This window comes from Barbus barbus (genome assembly GCF_936440315.1).
Source record: "Barbus barbus genome assembly, chromosome: 10".
Lineage (NCBI taxonomy): Eukaryota > Metazoa > Chordata > Actinopteri > Cypriniformes > Cyprinidae > Barbus > Barbus barbus.
The window spans coordinates 4,471,006-4,490,854 of record NC_136738.1 but is presented as its reverse complement, the minus strand read 5'-3'; the positions used below and the strand labels follow the sequence as shown (position 1 = coordinate 4,490,854).

At 36.9% G+C, this 19,849-nt stretch overlaps 1 protein-coding gene across 1 annotated transcript in view; it reads right to left on the bottom strand.

The window, feature by feature from the left end:
- LOC306876065 (unconventional myosin-XVI-like) overlaps positions 1–19,849 on the bottom strand; it is a gene marked incomplete at its 5' end in the record, with an annotated part of 160,745 nt that overhangs the window by 62,233 nt on the left and 78,663 nt on the right. The window contains 8 exons of the mRNA XM_079426974.1: positions 1,970–2,042; positions 4,122–4,263; positions 6,823–6,894; positions 9,273–9,390; positions 12,078–12,195; positions 13,282–13,429; positions 14,174–14,291; positions 16,362–16,467. Coding sequence (XP_079283100.1) covers positions 1,970–2,042; positions 4,122–4,263; positions 6,823–6,894; positions 9,273–9,390; positions 12,078–12,195; positions 13,282–13,429; positions 14,174–14,291; positions 16,362–16,467 — 895 coding nt within the window. The remainder of the gene's footprint in view (positions 1–1,969; positions 2,043–4,121; positions 4,264–6,822; positions 6,895–9,272; positions 9,391–12,077; positions 12,196–13,281; positions 13,430–14,173; positions 14,292–16,361; positions 16,468–19,849) is intronic.

Sequence of the window (19,849 nt, the reverse complement as noted above, 5' to 3'; positions counted from 1 at the left end):
TCTGCCGCATTCAGCTTGACATTAATTAGCTATTAACATAAATACTGGTTTAAAGGTATGCTCACACCAAGATGAATGTTCAGTCTGAAATTTTGATGCAGAAGACGACATTTTAATTTCGATGAATGGCTGTTAATGTGCCTGTATAAACACTACACTGTGCGTAAATCTAACGAGCCAGTAAGATTGTGTGCTTTTGTTCACATGGCTAGAGCTGTTATGGCCTATGCTGGTTTGCTAGTCATGACCAGCTCGCCATCAAGAAAAACCAGCAAATCAACTTTGCCTGATTTAAGCAAATTTTTATTTATTTATTTTTCTCAGCAGAAGCTCCCATGTACAGTAGATCCCCACCTGGTTTAGCAGTTGGAAGTAGATGACCAGCTCATATACAAACCATTACTCCACAGTGGCCCTAATTTACCCCATGCTTCCCCCTATAGAGTCTATGACAACAATGACATTGGTTGATGCCAAATCCAGGCCAATGGTTCATGGGTCAAACCCGACTCTGCACAGAGACTCCTTTGTGTCTGGTGCCAAGGGTTCAGCTGAGGAGAAAACACCCCCCTCACACGTTAACCTCATCTTGTCCTGTACAAAAACACAGCTCGCACAGTAGACGTGGCTACTGAGGTGCACACATGTGGCGTCTTAGCCTTCAGACGGACATTTGTCTCTCTCCAAAACACTAAAATAACACAACTCAGGGTCTCAACAGCAGCTGCTTTATTTCATGCTACTCTTCAGACTTTGGGGGGGGGGGGGGGGGGGGGGGTGTATATAATGCATATGGGACATCCAGCTATGCGTCTGGGTCTGGCTCCAGGCTACTGTGAAGAATGCACTAATGCTTTCAAAACAATTCGAACAAAGTTGAATTGTCACCCAGTTTAGCCTCTCTGGGACGTATCTGGAGTCAAACATATAAGCTTTGTACAAAAACCTAGAAAGCTGCCTTTCTGACTGTCTTCTAAGGCAGCATCCCAATTGAAATGAAACCTCATATGTTAGTACCAATAGCTGCTTTAATAGTCAGTTTTAAACTATTATTCAGAGACACTGAATGAAGGATTTTTATAATCTACAGACAGTACACATACAGTGCTGCAGTAATCCGTCCTAAAACCTTTAAATCAGATCTAATTTTAGAATTATGGTTCCATCATCCTGAAGCCAATGGGTATATTGAATGGGTTACTGGTTAAATGACTGAAATAAGGCCTTTGGTCAACACCAGATATTTTCACATTTCTACGACATCAGTAATATCCCACCCATGCCATGGGACGTTAAATGTCATCATGCCAACTTTGCTAGGACAATCTGGCACTTCTGAATCAGAGCTTGTAAGCATGTAGGGCCCTATGATTTCCAAAATGTGGAAAATGCGGACGCAATCGTGGAAGCCTACTCATCGGAAGCACATTTATGGTGCCTTAAAAAAATTAAACTGTCTACACAGCCAGCTCACTCAATTTTGGAACAGAGCTATAAAGTCAGCATGAGCAGAGTCAGAAAAACACCTGTCTCGCTTGGAATAAAATGCCTTTGTGGTGGAAAAAAACCAGCAAAAGAACATCCCGTGTGTCGTTAAGTCTAAAAAAAGTCATAGCCCAAGGCAGGAACATACTGTGGGATTTGCATTCCCCTGTACGGGAAACAGGATCATGAGCACAATGCCTTGATTCCCACTGGTCTGTGGCTCTGTGGCATATCCACATCAATCCTAGTGCAGACCAGTAGATGGTTTAGGAGGCCCACAGTCCACAATGAGAAGGTGAAGAGCAGTTTGTTGTTTTTATAGCCAGATGAAAAGCGGAATAGTCTGCACTTAGAAACGGGCCTATAAATGTTAACCTCAGTGTGATGTTACAATGCTAGGAAAGACCCTTTCAAAAGGTCACAGATCAGATGTTAAAAGTGTAATTAGCATTGTCCTCATTATATCTGTGCTGTCTCCCCTTACCTGTTCATAACCATTGCGCTGGAATTCCTCGACGCCAAAGATGTCCAGGATGCTTATCTCAAGAGCAGGATCTCTGTCAAAACAGACAGGAACATATTTCAGGATTGTAGAGGGGTGGGAGCACTACAAACTCTGATTAGTAATCTGAAGCCAACAATATGTCTTGAACCATAGCTTAAGTGCAAGGTTTTCTAATGTAAAAAGCAGAGAGAAAGAAAGAAAAAAAGCAATACTTAAAGGTCACTGAAAAGAAAAAAGTACATGCAGGTTTTTCTAAGAAACAAAAGGTTATGTCAAGACAATTCTGTCATAATTTACTGTTGCACCGCATCTACACCAGAAGCACAAGACATCACTGGAAGTGTTTAAGCTGTCTGACATGTCAGAATGTTCTCTAAAATGGACCAATCAGTTGTCAAAATAATATATATTTTTAATTATTTTCACCTTAAAAGATTCATAGGGGGGAAAAAAAACCATTATTCGTAAACAAAATTATGACAGACAACTACACATAATGCATGCCAAAGCTCAGTTTTATGTCACAATAAGTATTTTATAATAGTGTGTGCTGGTGTGACCGTCCTGGGGGAAATGATCATGCCCTCAAAGACCTGTAGTGAACATTCTCATCTACACATCAATAAACATAAGCCCCATTGGGGACCAGCGACTGAAGGTGAACTATCCCAGTTAAGACCTGATGAGAGCTAAAAGTTAGTATGAATGGCCAAAACATTACAATACTTGCAATATGAATGTATCAAGTGTATGCACACAACCATTCAAAAGTTTGGGGTTAGTAAGATGTCTCAAAAATGCAGTCAAAACAGCAATGTTGTGAAATAATTTACAGCATATAGTCATTAGAGAAGCTGTGAGTTTCTAATTGTTTTTTTGAAGGGCACATTCGCATGTCTACAAAGGTGAATATTTTTTTTGGAGTAAGGCATGTGAAATCATGTGGAATGATGAGTCACTGAGACCGTTTACATGTGAATACAGTTCCTTGGAAATTGCTCAAACCTCAAGATTTGATTTTTGTTTTGCTTCTGTGTAAAAACGTAAAGTAAAAACAGTAATATTGTGGAACAATTTAAAATAACTAATATATTTTAAAATATAATTCATTTCTGTGATGACAAAGCAGGATTTGTGGAATGTTTATAGTATTGACATTATAAATGTGTTTATAACTTTTGATTAATTATTCAGAATCATGCTGAAAAGTAGCAATTTCTTTCAAATGAGGTATAATATAAAGTTGGCAAAAACTAAGTCCTTAGCAATGCATATTACTAATCAAAAATTAAGCTTTGATATATTTATGGTAGGAAATTTACAAAATATCTTGAAGGAACATGATCTTTACTTAATATCCTGATGATTTTTGCTATAAAAGAAAAATCGATCATTTTGACCCATATAATGTATTGTTGGCTATTACTACATATATACCTGTGCTACTCATGACTGGTTTTGTGGTCCAGGGTAACACACACACACACACACATGTATATATGGGGTCCCGTTAGTGAATCTGAGAGTTTCTAATTGTTTGTCAAAGGGTACATTCGTATGTCTGCAAAGGTGAATATATGCTCACTATGTGTTTTTCTGGAGGATAATGAGGCATGTGAAATCGAGTGGAATGATGAGTCACTGTGACTGTTTATGTGTGAATGCACACATACTTGGAGTTCCATGGAAATTTCAGTTTTAGCCGCGAGACACCGTTCTCAATGCAATAACAGCAGAGGAGGGGTGTCTTCCTGCTCATGCGCTATTGGCTCTGTCACTTACCGTCAGGTGCTCTATAGCAGATGTCTCGCATACAATATGCTAACTATTCCAAAACTTCACCTTGTTTTGACTGATGTTTATCACAGAAGGTCTCTGAAAAGGACTTGACGTTTGTTTCTACCAGTAACAGCTGAGTATGTTCTGTGAGCAGCTGAGACACACAGTCCATACAGATCAATAGCTGGTAACCATCACTGAAATGTTATGTACTTTGGAACAATGAAGGAACAATGTTTGAACTAATAACAATCTCCTTTATTCAGGTCTCTCATTCACACTGAGACAAAGGTAAACATATCAACATAAAATCATGGATCTGAGGTCACGTTCACACATGTCTGCATCTTACCCTGTGCTATCTTCATGACCTTGGAGGTAAAAGTTAATGCTATTGACCAGGAAGCTGAAGAGTCGTCCGTATAAAGCTTTGGCCAAGAGGTCTCTGTGATGGTTGGACATTTCGACTGTGTGGCGCCTTGTTATGACATCACCTGAAGCAGAGGGCAAGCAGTTAGTGACCTTTGACATTCTTTTATCCTCAAAGCCAGGGTTTTTCCTATTCACCAAACATCACCTGTAAAGCACCGCCTATAATTCAAAACATTTAATTTTTGTGGTAAATTATTACTTCATCTAGCAAGGTCCACCAGCTTCACCAAAAAAAACATGCTGGTTGCTTTGCGGTCCCATCAATAAACCATCACCGAACCAGCATAGCAGGATCTGCATCTAAATGCAAGCTGATTCTTTCAGTAAAAAACATCCATACAGCCAGTGACTGCTCAAAACAACAGGGGCACAGAGCAAAGAGGAAAACAAACTGGAGACAGTGTGTCACATTTTGACTGATATACGCTGCACGTGGGAGGCTGGAAAAACAAGCGGCCCATTGTCGGTGGTGCTGGCTGAGGGGACACTGCACATGCTAATGCGGAGGACACATAGCGCCTGGACTCAGATGATGTGACCTTTGATGATGTCAGACACTGAATCACCGCATTCGCTATGCCATTCATGGCCGGCCACAGTGCGTCAACATCCAGATGCACACACACACTGCCAAAGCCTGACCGTCCATCAGTGCCCTGTGATTGTCGCATATCAGAGTTTAATTCATCCTCTGCATATATTACACTACACAAGTGTGGCATTGTAAGGATGGCATTTCTTTCTGAATTGTTTACTTGTTTATGAAACACAATAACCAAAACAACAAATCATCACAAGACTAGTCCATCCAAAAATTAAAATTTAACATTTACTCTACTTCATGTCTTCAGCTGTATGACTTAATGAAATTACTTCTTTTGTGTTTCCTTGAAGAAAGATCATAAAACTTGCTCTTTTCCATAAAATTATGAAAGGTTTCACGTTTTCAAGTTCCAGAAAGCTCACAAAGCACTATTAGAGTACGATAAAAGCAACATTTATGTTTCATCCACTGATATTCTTCCCTTCAGGTCATTAAGTCATAAACCGGATCACACATATTTAAAGTGCCCCTATTATGGGTAATGAAATGTTCATATTTTGGTTTTGGGGTACCCAACAACAGGTTGAGATGCATGCAAGGTCAAAAAACACTTTCAATTTCTTATAATATGCATTTATTTTTGACATTATTTGCTCAATGACTCCCAAATGATTCACTCAGCGATTCATTTTTCCAAACCCCTCCTTTGCGTGATGCTAATTGGTCTGATTTGGTCTCATTTTCATTTCATCATGCCTGTAATGGTCCTTGCACACTGAGTTGGAAATTTTCGGATGTGTTTTTCATATTCATAATCCTTTCCTATCAAAATGCTTGCTACGGTTGCGAAAACGCAGAAAATCGAGCCTGGTCCAAAGTATTGTGTAAACATGATTGACAATGTGAGGTCGTATTTATTTTTCAACATGCGAAAATTTCGGACTCAGTGTGCAATGGCTTTAAGGCCTGATAAAGCAGCATTTGTGAGCAAAGTGCTGGTTTGTATGCAGCGTTACCAGGGAAACCGCTATTTTACCCAAAAGCGGCACCTAGTGGCAAAGAATAAATTAGCATTTTCATTCAGACCAACACAAAAAGACCAACAAATGGGCGGAAAATGTGTTAATGTTTCATGTTGACGTTTGTTTTAAAAACGACTCGTTTCAATGATTCAGAGTCTCCTTCTTTTGAGAGACAATAACTTTATACATGGTGCACTTTTAGATTTAAAACTTTGCAGGATGTTTCATGAACTGTGTTGAAAGGTAATTTTCAAAAATCAATAGGGGCACTTTAAGAACTAATCATTCAGACCAATCAATTCACTAAAAAGATTTTAATTAGATAGAACTTATTTTGAGATTTTAAGATAATAAGAGCATTAAAATATTGATCTTTTCAGCATTCAAAGCCAACATATAGATTCAGAAGACTTGGAAAATAGTGCACAAGTGATATGGATCAGTTTTATATTACTTCAGCGTATTTTGACATTTTTTGTAGCGTAAATTATGACAGTTTTTTTTGGGGGGGGGGGTGAACTATCCCTTTAAAAGAGAGGCATGGATGCATGACAAAGCGAAGGAGATGGAGAGAGACAGAGAAATCACAGACAGACACAAGACAATGCCGAGTGTGCTTGTAATTTTCGGCAATAGGTCGGCGTGTCCTCGACGGCTGAATTAGATTAACATCCAGACATCGTGTGATTCATACATACTCCACACTTGTTACATAATGGCACAAAATGCACACGGTCTAGACTTTGCAAAAGAACTGCGTTTTTATGTCTGTGTATTCTGAATGAGAAGGCAGTTATCCAATTGAGTCAAATTGAGCCAAATTGGGTTCGCCAGTAACACGATCCAAGGCTGAACGCTTGAGGCCGCTTTCATTGATGAGTTTGTGACTGGGCCAAGGCCAGTACATCTCAATGATCGGTGTCAGAAGGCTTCCCGGCAGTGAGATTTACTCCATGTACGGTGTTATGCTAAACAAGATGACTTTAATGGACCGCGTTTAGTCTGTGTGTTGACTGATACTGATACGTGACATGCATGCAAACTGAAGGTTGTACCTTTGAAACACTGGACATCAGAGGTGAGGGCAGAGCCGAGATCCTCAGAGCTCACCTGCAACATCCCAGCCACTACAGGAAAAAAAAAAAAAAAAAATTGACATTTATATGATTACAACCAGTTACAAAGCTAAATTCTGATTGGATTAGCCACATTTGAAGCCATTAAAATAAAATTAATATAATATAATATAAAATAAAATGTGCATGCATGGGTCATGTGCATGCATGGGTCCCATCATACATGCACATAGCTTCTCCTATCACTGCTACGCCGATGACACACAGCTCTCCCTGTCTTTTCAACCAGATGACCCAACGGTAGCTGCACGGATCTCAGGCTGCCTGGTGGACATCTCGGCATGGATGAAAGAACATCACCTACAGCTCAACCTGGCAAAGACGGAGCTTCTTGTCTTCCCTGCCACTCCGACTCTACAGCATGACTTCACGATTCAGTTAGGCTCATCGATGATTACCTCATCAACTTCGGTCAGAAATCTTGGTGTAATCTTTGATGACCAGCTGACCTTCAAAGAGCAAATTGCAAAGACTGCTCGATCCTGCAGGTTTGCACTACACAACATCAGAAAGATCAGGCCCTTTCTGACAAAGCATGCTGCACAACTTCTTGTCCAGGCCCTTGTCGTTTCTAGGCTGGACTACTGCAATGCTCTTCTGGCTAGTCTGCCATCAAACACAATCAAACCTTTACAAATGATTCAGAATGCAGCGGCACGGCTGGTCTTCAACGAGCCCAAAAGAGCCCATGTTACACCTCTCTTCATCTCCTTGCACTGGCTACCATTGGCAGCTCGCATCAAGCTCAAGACACTGATGCTTGCAAACAGAACGACCACAGACTCAGCACCCTCCTACTTCCACTCACTATTATGAACCTACATCCCCTCCAGAAGTCTGAGATCTGCTAGTGAGCGACGCTTTGTGGTACCATCACAGAGAGACTCAAAATCACTCTCCAGAACATTCTCGTTCACCATTCCTGGCTGGTGGAATAATCTTCCCACCCTATCCGGAACGCCGGATCCCTGGCAATCTTCAAGCAACAACTGAAAACTCATCAGCAGTACTTGACTTCATCCTAAATTAAAAAAATAAAAATAAACTCAATCTTTCCCTCTATCTTTCTCTCCCTCCCTTACTAGCTTGTACTTATTTGAACAATGACTGAGACTTGGTGTTACGAGCACTTCCTCTGTCTGATTGCCTCTTCAAAATGAATCGCTTTTTGTATTCCCCAATTGTAAGTCGCTTTGGATAAAAGCGTCTGCCAAATGACTAAATGTAAATGTAAAATAAAATAAAAATATTGTACTTATTGAAATAAAAATCAACTCAGAAGCACCCCTGCCTGGTCTGCCATTTTGGAGAAAAAAATAAAATAATAAAAACCCTTACAACTATATAACAACATATAATAACATAAGATAACACATAACAACAAAATAAAATAATAAATGTTTCTTGAACAGAGTAATGCCTCCTGAAAAAATCAGCTTTACATTACAGGAATAAATGACATTTTACAATATATTCAAACAGAAAACAGTTATTTTAATTTGTGATATTATGCAATATTACTGTTTTCACTATTTTTGATCAAATAAATTCAGCCTAGGTGACCATATGAGACTACTTTCAAAAACCAAATATTATTGTATTAGTGCTGTATATTGATTCTTATAAATAATTACAATCACAAACACTTATGAATTTGTACAAGCTCGCATGACGCAAACGACACACTAACCAAAGGTTTTGAACGTGGCTCATCCAATCAGATGTCAGAGTCAACATTACATGTTGTAGCACATACACAGTCCTGCTTTCAACTCCAGGCCTCCCATTTACTTCCTATTATGGACTTATATTACTGTTTGCATTTGGCAGCTAGTGTACTGTCATTTCTGTGTATGAGTGTGTTTGGGTGGAGTGTACCCTTAAGTGTATACTGGCTTGTTTATATATGATCTCACGTATTCACAACGACGGGAACCTCATACGGATGTGAATGTATCGGTTTGTGTATTTGCGCGTGCTGATGTCACTTGTTTACCCAGGCTCAGTATTGTGTGTGTCATTATGTAACGCGGAGGGCACTGAGTGGCCGTTCTGTTCCGCCCTGCTGCTCTGCAGGGCTTAAGGAAACAGGTGACCCTGTGCATGTGCGTGGTTAAAAAGGGCGATTAGTACAAAATTGTATGACAGAGTGTGTATGTGTGTTTATTAGAGTGACAGAGAGAGTTTTCCATTGCGTGCTGAGTGTTTCTGCTATTAGGCCACGGTAGAACTGATGTAAACAACCCAGGATGGTGTGTGACACAGTTCTTGCTGCGTAGTCACCCGCCCACTTTCCCCATCTATCCTTCAGGCCTCCCGGTGGAGCAGATCGGCCCCTGCTGGCCTCGTGGCGCAGCTGCACGACTGACCTCTATCCAGCAGCTGCAAGTCGGACACAAATGCAGTGTCAGCGTCTGTCAGGGCGGTGAAGCGCACATCTCCCAAGTGCAGCAGCGCAGAGAGGACCACAAACAAATTCTCCACCTCCTGCAAGAGAAACAAGGTGCTGAGAGTCAGACTGGATTGCTGACTTATAAAAAGGCAGAAAACCTCCAGAGAAGCGGTCGATTTTACAGCTCAACACAGTTACATTTGTGGGCTGGGTCCACAATTACAGAATCAAATACAATTTTCACTGTTTGTTTGGAGTGCTATTTTGCTACTTTAACAACACTGAGATGACATGCTGCTGCTCTCCTGTTCTATCTCTACATACAGAAATGAGGTGTAGAATATGGGTTGTAGAAAAAGGATGCGTAAGTCTGGTGAAAGTTCCAAAACATCTAACATCGCTTACAGCACCTATAAGTGACTAACACAAAAATACAAGGAACAAAATCAACATTTTATTACCAGATTTTTTTTTTTTTTTTTTTTAATATTAAATAATAAAGGTATACATACAAAAATATTTATAATCAGTTAAATTGCTCAATTCATCCCATCACTAGTATGTGCAGCAAGAAGTGTCTAATATTATCCAATAATTTTGAATAACTGTGATCACTATTTCTTTATTAGTTTGTGATCACTATAATATTTTGAAATCACTTATAATTTTAGAATTTCATTTTTCATTTTATTTTAGCCTAAACTGTAGTAATGTCTGTTTTTATTTTACAGTTTAAGTCGTTTCAGTACTTATTTTAATTTACTTGCTTGCTACATTACTCTAAACATTATTCATTTTAATTTCATTCTTGATTTTTTATTTTTATTTAACACATATTTTATTCCAGCTCAATTTCAATTAACAAAATGTAATTGTATTTATTAATATTTTGAATTTGCTTTTATTTTATATTTTAGTTTATTCGTTTTTAAGTTGTAGTAATTTTATGTTTTTGTAATTTTTATTAATTTGTATATACACATATTTTTAAGTTTCATTTAACATTTATTTAGTTTCAGCTTTATTTAAATTAACAGGATAACATGAATAAAAAAATAAAAATAAATAAATAAAAAATTATATATATATATATATATATATATATATATATATATATATATATATATATATATATATATATATATATATATATATATATATATATATATATATATATATATATATATATATATATATATATATATTAAAATGCAAAACAAATACAACATTTAATATGCACACTGAAATAATACCCCCCCCCCAAAATAACTTTTTTTATTGCTATTATTGCTTTTTATTAATTTTTATGTACAGTATGTATGTTTGTATATATGAATGAATGTATGCATTTATTTTTGGGGAAAAACATACAGAATCAGAATTTTAAATCTTAAATCAGAATAGCATCAATATAAAAATGCTTAATTTAATCTATATGCAGTCTCATTTTCTGTGAAAAAAACAAACAAAACAAAACTGAAAACAAGTGCTGTCAATTATAGCATTAAATATGGAAGGTGAATATTGAATATCGTGTTGGACATTATGACACCTTAAAAGTCAAAAAAGGTTGAGAACCACTGTTCCATGTGCAAAAGAACGAGATGAGCAAGCTGAATGTAAAGGAAAAGGCAGAGGCAGATATACATGCAGCAGTCTGAGAGACTGTGTGTTGTGTTAATGTGTGTGAGGGTCACCGAGGGTCGTACTGCACTGATGGGATGAGAGAACAATCCTCCTTTAATGAAGCAGATTTACAGGCTCCTGGTAGGATTAGAACACAGTGTCTGGCTGGAAGTCAGGTGTGTGTGAGAGTGCAAATGTGTGTGTTTGAACCAAACATGACTTGGAACACAGTGTCAACTCTGATAGTACACCCTCTACTGTAACAAAATGTCCATACCACAAGGGCGTGCATGTGTTTGTGCAAACATATATATGACACATTTTGCACAGTAGAGCCATGACTAGTGTTCCATTCTGAACCTAACCATAACAGCATAACACACACAGGTTGACAGGTTAGTGTGGCCTCAGGCTGAATGGCAGTCTGAGTAGTGCGTTTTTATAGTCTCCAGACATACTGTAATGACTTATGTGTAAACCTACATAAATCAGAACAACACGTTTGAAGCACCTGCCAAAGCCAGGGGCATACCAGCTCTCTGTCTCTGTACATGTGAGTCACTTAAAACCAGAACGTCTTTGCTTACTTTAGACGAGACAGCTCAGATTCTTCTGAGGCTATAAAGCAATGGCTGAATCAGGGTTATTACCCTAAAAAAACATTTGCGTTGCTTGAAATAAAAGAAACGTAACTTAAAGTATATATAAAGAGTTTATTTGCAAAAACAGATAACTCAGTTATTATTTTTTAATCAAAACAACCCAACTGCAGCTTGATTGACATTAATTGGAATGCAGGATAAAAAAAAACAAAAAACATGATTTTTGAATTTTTTTTTATCTGTTATCTGATTTTGCAAATGAACTCTTCACACACACACACACACACACACACACACACACACACACACACACACTATTTTTAAGACTTGAAATGCATATAAATTTACATATTTATTTACTACTTAAAATTTTATTTCCTGGTTTAAATTAAACTTTGAATCCTACATTCTCATGTGGTCTCTGATTTTGACTTCATTGTATTTCTCTCTCACACACACTTTCACACAGAACCTTATAAAACCTGAGCGTGCATGTGTAGTTGCATCTTCGCGTGTGTGCGTGAGGACGCCTGTGTTATTGAACATGTGTGTACCAGTCTGTTGAGGCCGAGGGCACGCAGAGCCTGTTTAAGGGCCGCGAGCTTCTCTCTGCTCTGAGGACACGTGGTAGCTACTGCAGGAGTTTCACCGGGAGCCGCTGTGCTCATACACCTGAAAACAAACAAACAAACACGGAGGAGACATGATTAGTGCGATTTAAGATTCGAGACGATTTAGACTTTACATTGCCAGTGGATTCTGGATGTGAGTATTTGGTCTGGGCCTTTAAGAGTGCCAAGTAAAGTTTAAGTGTCACTGACATAATCACAAATTCAAGTCAAAGAAAGGTGAATGTTAATTTTTTAATGATAACCTTCCATTTACCCCTATGCAAGATTTGCTGAGGACACTCGGGGGCACAGAGAGTTCAGGGGAAAACAAGTTTAAAACTGGCATCTGACATCATCCAGTATTAAGTTTTTTTTTCCCCCATTTAGAAAAATCCTGATGAATATCAAAGGCTGAAACTGCATCAATATGACAATGAAAATCCAATGCATTAAATGCTGAATTTAATAATCACCAGTCAATAACATGTCTTATATTATTATTTTGTCTCATAGTGTTCATGTCTCATAGTACCCTTTACTACAGTGTAAATCATATAGAGAGAGATGAATTTGAAAAACTGAGAAAAACTGAAAGACCAATGACAACCTTTTCAAGCTGGTTTTCTATGCAAGCTCTGGGTAAGTCCATTATTTTAATCTTTTGTGCAAATTAAAAGGTTTATTTAAAATATATGAAAAGTTTAACTTATTAAAATTACCTTATTTTGAAACGCTTATTGACAGTGTTTGTGAATAAAATAAAGTACAATAAAATATAAAAGAAAATAATAATAAAAAAATGTATATAATAAAATAAAATGTATGTATGTATGTATACATATATATAAATGTATGTATGTGTGTGTGTGTGTGTGTGTGTGTGTGTGCGCGCGCATATATATATATATATATAAATAAAATAAACCCTCATAGTCAATGTTTGTGAACTAAACAAAAATCCTTACTGTAAAATAAAAAAATAAAACAAAATCCTTATTCACAATATGTTTAAATTAATAATTGAGAAATTGAGGTTATTTTTTTTTAAGATTTTTATGACTACAGGCTATGATTTTATAAGGGAGGTCTTTGAAATTAGGTGAAATACAGAATGATATAACATGCTTATTAACATTGCGTGTGTTACCTGTGGGCTAGGACATTGTTTAGATATAGATTAATCTTCTCCTCTGCTGAAAGCCCCTCAGCCATCAGGTAGAAGATGTTAAAGTTCTGTTGATGCGGTGGGGTGCAGATGACCCTCGACTTCTCCAACATGTAAGTGTACAAACGACCTAAAACACAAACACAGTAAAGCCCTAAACACACTGCACGATTTTCGGCTGTCCCAGACGAAAGATTGGCATCGTGAAAGAATCGTGGTGATTTCTGTGATCGTGACTCCTAATCGGTGGTCCTGTGTCATACAGAGAGAGATTCAAAGACGGCCGTTGTCACAGTCTTGCAACCAAAGATAGCCTACGATACAGTGTGATCATCGAACATTGTTTGCTGCTACGATCCACGTTTACTGACCAACCAATAAAAATGCAACATGAAATCAACGCGACATGGTGCTAAAACATAAAACTGCTCAGCTCAAGCTCTTATTCCTTCCTCTTTCGCCACTTCCATTTTTTTCCAGCACACATAAAAACTACAACTGCTAAAGTGTGATTTGTCATGCTCTTTTTGCTGATGACATTTTATTCTTCTATAGTAACGTACGTCATAGAGTCAATAGATGGCATCATCGTACAGTCTACACATATGTCGTAGCCAAGTTTATTAGATCCATGTAATGAACTTATAGGATTGCTAAAATTGTGCAGTGTGTTTTGGGCTTAAGAGAAGAGTTGTAGAGACATTAGTAGAGCAATGTCTCCCTCTATAGGTGAAGGATGAATGAGCAGAAGTACTCTCTGCTGAGACCAGATAGCATATCACATAAATGCATAAGCACATTTTCCATTTCTACACATTCAGTATATTAAAGCAACACTATGAATAATCAGTGAAAACAGGAGCAGTGTAGCTACCTCTGAGTAGAGTCTTTCTCTTCTCACAGTACTGCAGTGAGATCAGCTTGATGAAACGGCTTGCTGAGGAGTTCATCTGAGTCTTAGCATGACCGAAAGCTTCCAAGATCACATTCACCTGCAAACATGACAGAAGAATGAAGAAGTGATTACAAAACAGTGACAGAGATTCCCATGTGGACTCTTTCTCCTTAGTGAGAGTGTACCCTAGTGAGCAGCCTAGAGAGTAAAAGACAGTAAAGAACCAAAAAAAATATAATTTCAAGCATGATCATATTTCCCCCCAGAACACTATCGCCGATGCCACGCCAGGCCTGTGGCTTGAACTGTATTTATTTATTTATTTGTAATATTTAAATGTTGGAAAAGGAAATGGCTGTTGTAAAAAGAGTAATATAACAATTTAAAATAACTTTTCTATTTAAATATAATTTTTTGTTTTTTAAACTATGATATATTATTGTTCAAAGTTTGGGGTAACATGTATGCAAGTAAATATATTTACATTTTACATTCACATTTAATCATTTAGCAGACACTTTTATCCGAACAAAATAGCAACAATATATAAGTGCTGTGAGAAGTCCCAGTTAGTGGAATGCATTACACACATACATAAATAAATTAGTGTGATTAATCGCATCCAAAATAAAAGTTTGTGTTTACATACTATATGTATGTGTACTGTATTTATTTATTTATTATGTATATATAAATATACACACATACAGTATAACTTTTGAAAATATTTGCATGTATATATATTTATATATTTACATTCTTATATTTTATATTATATATAAATATTTTTAATATACAAACAGCACATTTCTCTTAAATATATACATGCATGTGTTTGTATTTATACATAATAAATATACACAGTACACACTCATCTGTTATGTAAACAAAAAAAAATATTTTGGATGCGATTAATTGTTTGACAGCACTAAAATAAATAAATACTGTTAATTGAACTTTTTATTCAAATAAACTCTTCAAACATGTGTTGCAGTTGCTATTATTATTATTAAGCAAAAACAGTTTTCAACATTGATAAGAAGAATTATTGTCAATAGTTGAGCACTAATAATAACTGAGTAGCAAATCAGCTCATTAGAATGATTTCTGAAGGATCATGTAACACTGAAGACTGTAGTAATGATGCTGGAAATGCAGCTTTACCATCACAAAAATAAATATAAATATATCAATTATATTTTATTTAAATAATGGAAAACATATTTTACATTGTAATAACATTTATAATACAAGTTTTTTTTTTTTTTTTTTAACTGGCAGTACTTAAACTAATTTATTTTAGAATGCATCTGTTTATTTAAACAGCTCACTACACCAGAGGACAACTACTCAGGGCATTCAGCCTTTTCTCCGCCAGGTGGCGATAAGCCACCATTGATGAAATGTGCTCATTTAGAGACAAGACAGAGAGGCTGATGTGTGTGTTCTGCTACCTCTAGTGTTGCGAGCACACACACAATCACACAGCGAGAGAGAGATGTATTCTTGTGTAATAATGTCACCCGTGGCTCCCGGCCGTTAAACGGCTCTAGTGGTTTCTGTATCTGGATATGTCTTCAGCTAACAAGAAATGGCTCTTTCCTTGAGATTCAACCATAAGCACAATCCGCCCGCCTCAGGCTTTTGGATAGTCATTCAAAGCACCTAATTCTCTCATGAACGAGCGAATAACATCTGTTTGAGGCTATCATGACTATGAAGGATAACTGGAGTAACTGAAAGCACATAAACACCTCCAGGGGTTCAGATAACAGAACACACAAGAAAAACCACATCCAAAACACTCAATGTTCAACACTCAATGAGTGCATGAAGCACAATCACTTACATAACACTGCATAGGAACTGCTCAACAACTATATATTAATAAACCAATCTAAATTCTATTAGATTTATTATTAATTATGAATCCAATTGAGATTATCTTACTACATGACATTATCATACATTATTGTGCAGCTCAATTAATTTTATTAATTATTTTATTTACTTAGCTATTTTTTTATTTTATTCTTTTTATGCATGTATGTACAGTATATATGGGGACTAAATGATTTTGATTACAAGAGTCAGAAGTATTTAATGTAAAATATGCTTACTGTCAGGCAGCAGAAGTATGTTGTGTGTGATGAACAGACAGACTTACATGCTTCATTCGTGGCTCTAAAGCGAAGCCTTTGGGACTTGAGCGAGCAGCCAGGTGTTTGAGGATGTGCTTACAGGCCACAGACTTCCCAGAACCACTCTCTCCACTAGACAGAGAGAGACAAACAAAGTGAGAGAAAATAAAGGTGTGGATCGCAGTTTAATATATAAAAAAAATCATATGTTAAAGACAGCACAATATATATTACCATGACATAACAAGTACTTAATTACTAGAAATTAAAGTGATTTTTCTGTATGTTTTCCCAAAGAAAATAGTAATATTGCGAAATATTATTACAACTGAAAATGTTATAAAATATTTTGTATTTGAATATATTTTAACATATAATTTGTGACCCTGGATCACAAACCCAGCCATATGGGTCAATTTTCTGAAGTTTAGATTTATAAATCATCTGATAACTGAATAAATAATCTTTCCATTGATGTATGGTGTTGTTAGGATAGGACAATATTTGGCTGAAATACAACTATTTGAAAATCTGGAATCTGAGGGTGTAAAACAAAAATCTAAATATTGAGAAAATCACCTTTAAAGTTGTCCAAATGAAGTCCTTAGCAATGCATATTACTAATTAAAAATTAAAGTTTTGATATATTTACGGTAGGAAATTTACAAAATATCTACATGGAACATGATCTTTACTTAATATCCTAATGATTTTTGGCATAACAATTTTGACCCATACAGTGTATTTGTTTGGCTATTGCTACAAATATCCCCGTGCTTATGACATTTTGTGGTCCAGGGTCACATTTATTCTTGTGATGCAAAGCTGAATTTTAAGCATCATTACTCCAGTCTTCAGTGTCACATGATCCTTTCTCAGAAATGATTGTAATATTCTGATTTTCTGATTATCAATGTTGGCAACAGTTGTGCTAAATGTAACATGGAGATGTTTATGACAGATTCATCAAGAGAGAGCAGAAACTCAAAACTGCCTAAAAGTTCTTCTGTCAATGTAAAGACACAAAACAAATAAAAAAAGCCGCCTGATTTATGTTTAGCAATGGGAGATCTTACAGTAGATCAGGGAGCTGTTTCACTCCTCTCCACATCACTCCATCGTATGAGATGAAACAGTAAGCCTACAGCTATATACCATCAAAAGCCTCAAGACTAAAGATCCTTCTCTGCCTGGCCTGCGGCCATTTTTCTCCTGAGCAGGTATCTGACCAGAGTCATCCAGAGGACATCTCTGTCATATCTTCACTTATCCCAATGTTCTACTTGGGGATTTGCTCAAACCACTTGGCCTTCTCTTTTATTTATAAGACACTTTTCTCAACAATATCTATACCAGGGGTGCCCAACCCTGTTCCCGATCGCAAACTTTGAGCAAATCCTCAAGTAGATCGCCAGGAGCAGGGTTGGGCTCCCCTGATCTATACCATATACTGCCTTTATGCTTCCGTTTTAATTTTTTGTGCAGTTTATCATCTCTAAACTTTTAACAAATGTCAAGTAAACTTTTCACAAATCTACTATGGCTTTTTTTTTTCATGATACTGCTGTCAAGCACCCACATCATCCTAACTGAAACAGACCCTCATCAGCGACTGATCTGGAACACTACAGTATTACATAAATTCTAGCAAACAACAGATGCCAAAATTGCAACCGACTCCAACAGAGTTTAACTTTGGAACGTTGCTGAGCCAAAGACAGAAACAGTACATTGTTATCAAACTTTTCTCTCGCTCTCAACCACAGTGCATTATCTTAAGTATATACTACTTATTTTTTGGGGAATTAAATTAATACTCAAAGATCCATTAAATTAATCAAAAGTGACACATACAAGTCAAGATAAAGTTACAAATGATTTAAATGCCAATAAAATGATCTTTTTCATATATCATTGATAATAATAATAATTATTATTATTATTATTATTTATATGGCACCAAATCAGCATATTCAGACACTCAAGGCTGGAGTAATGATGTATTCAGCTTTGCATCAAATAAATAAATTACATTTTAAAATATATTAAAATAGCACACAATTCATTTTACATTTTATTTATTTTTTATTTTATTTACACATTAACGTTTTTAATGTAATGTAGATCAAATTAATTAAGCCCAAATGTTTTGTTTGTCAATGTTGTGACTATTTAATTAATTTAAAATTTTGAATTTAAATTTTATTTTATTATTTTGTTCACAAATAGACATGCCGAGTCACCTTCTATAACAGGCTTTGCATCAGATGCACATTTATGATACCTTAAATGTGTCTAGGTAATCAGCAGGTTTTAGAAAAGGGCTAGCAAGCTACAACAGCGATTTTAAAGCTGTGAATGATTAGCAATATCATTTTTTTTTAACTAATGTCTTCTAGCAGTATATTTTCAGGGTGTTAATCCACACTATGGCTCACCATCTAACAGGGGCTTTGGTAGGCATATATCTTGTCTCGTTACTGCCATACATTCCACTTCATATTCTTGATGACGTACAGTAACTTTATTAATTACTCCAAGGTTCAATGTTATGATCTCTTAAAATGAGCCATACAGCACTGTCAAACAGCTCATGGTGATAACTATAGCCTCCACGCGCCACGAGAACCACGAGAGAGAGTGAATGGAAGAAAAGCAGTCTGAGCAGATGGTTTGTAAAGGTCATTTGGCCTCCCACTAATCATTTTCTGGAGGGTCTGATGCTTTTTCTTCCCGTTTTTCCATTTCTTTTTTGTAAATCCATTCTGGGTTGTAATTGAACTCAAGGGCGCAATGCATTCCTGAGCCAGTAGGTGTTTGTGTGTGTGTGTGTGCGCGTGTGAGAGAGCCCCTTGAACCAGCATTCCACCACTTTTGTTTCCCTGGTTCTGTAGTCACTAGAGCATGGCGGCAGCGATCTGGTCTCACCTGTAGGCCGAGTGCGTGTTGGAGTGATGGATAGCCCACGCAGAGAGGGCATTAAAGTAGCTGTCAGATCCTCTCTAGCTCAGCGAAACCGGGATGGGGCCAGTGGAGGAGCTCCAGAATGTGAAACAGGACTTAATTGCAATCAGAGATGACCGGAGTGCAAAGCAGGACATAGCACAGGCTACACCGCTGCCCTTGCATCCATTAATCTAGCTGAGAGCTTTTAACAGGTTTGGATTTACACCATCCCCAGAACATTTGTCTCCGTGACAGCGTTTAGCAAGAACCACTCAGGTGATGCAGGAGTCTCCCAAATAAGGGAGCAAGCATCTCTAACAAAATTTCATTTGAACCTCTCCATCAGCACAGGATCACTTACTGAGCTCGCTGCGGACCGCTATTACCAAACTACAAGGTGGGCAATCAATGACAGAAGGTAGAAAATGTCCAGCGGAATGTATTTGGGAGCATCTGGACATGTGTTGTGGTTTATTTACCTTTCAACCAAAAAATATCCATAATTAATTAATTAATTTTTTATTATTTAATTAATTTTTATCTTTTTCTCAGTAATTTGTGATTGCAG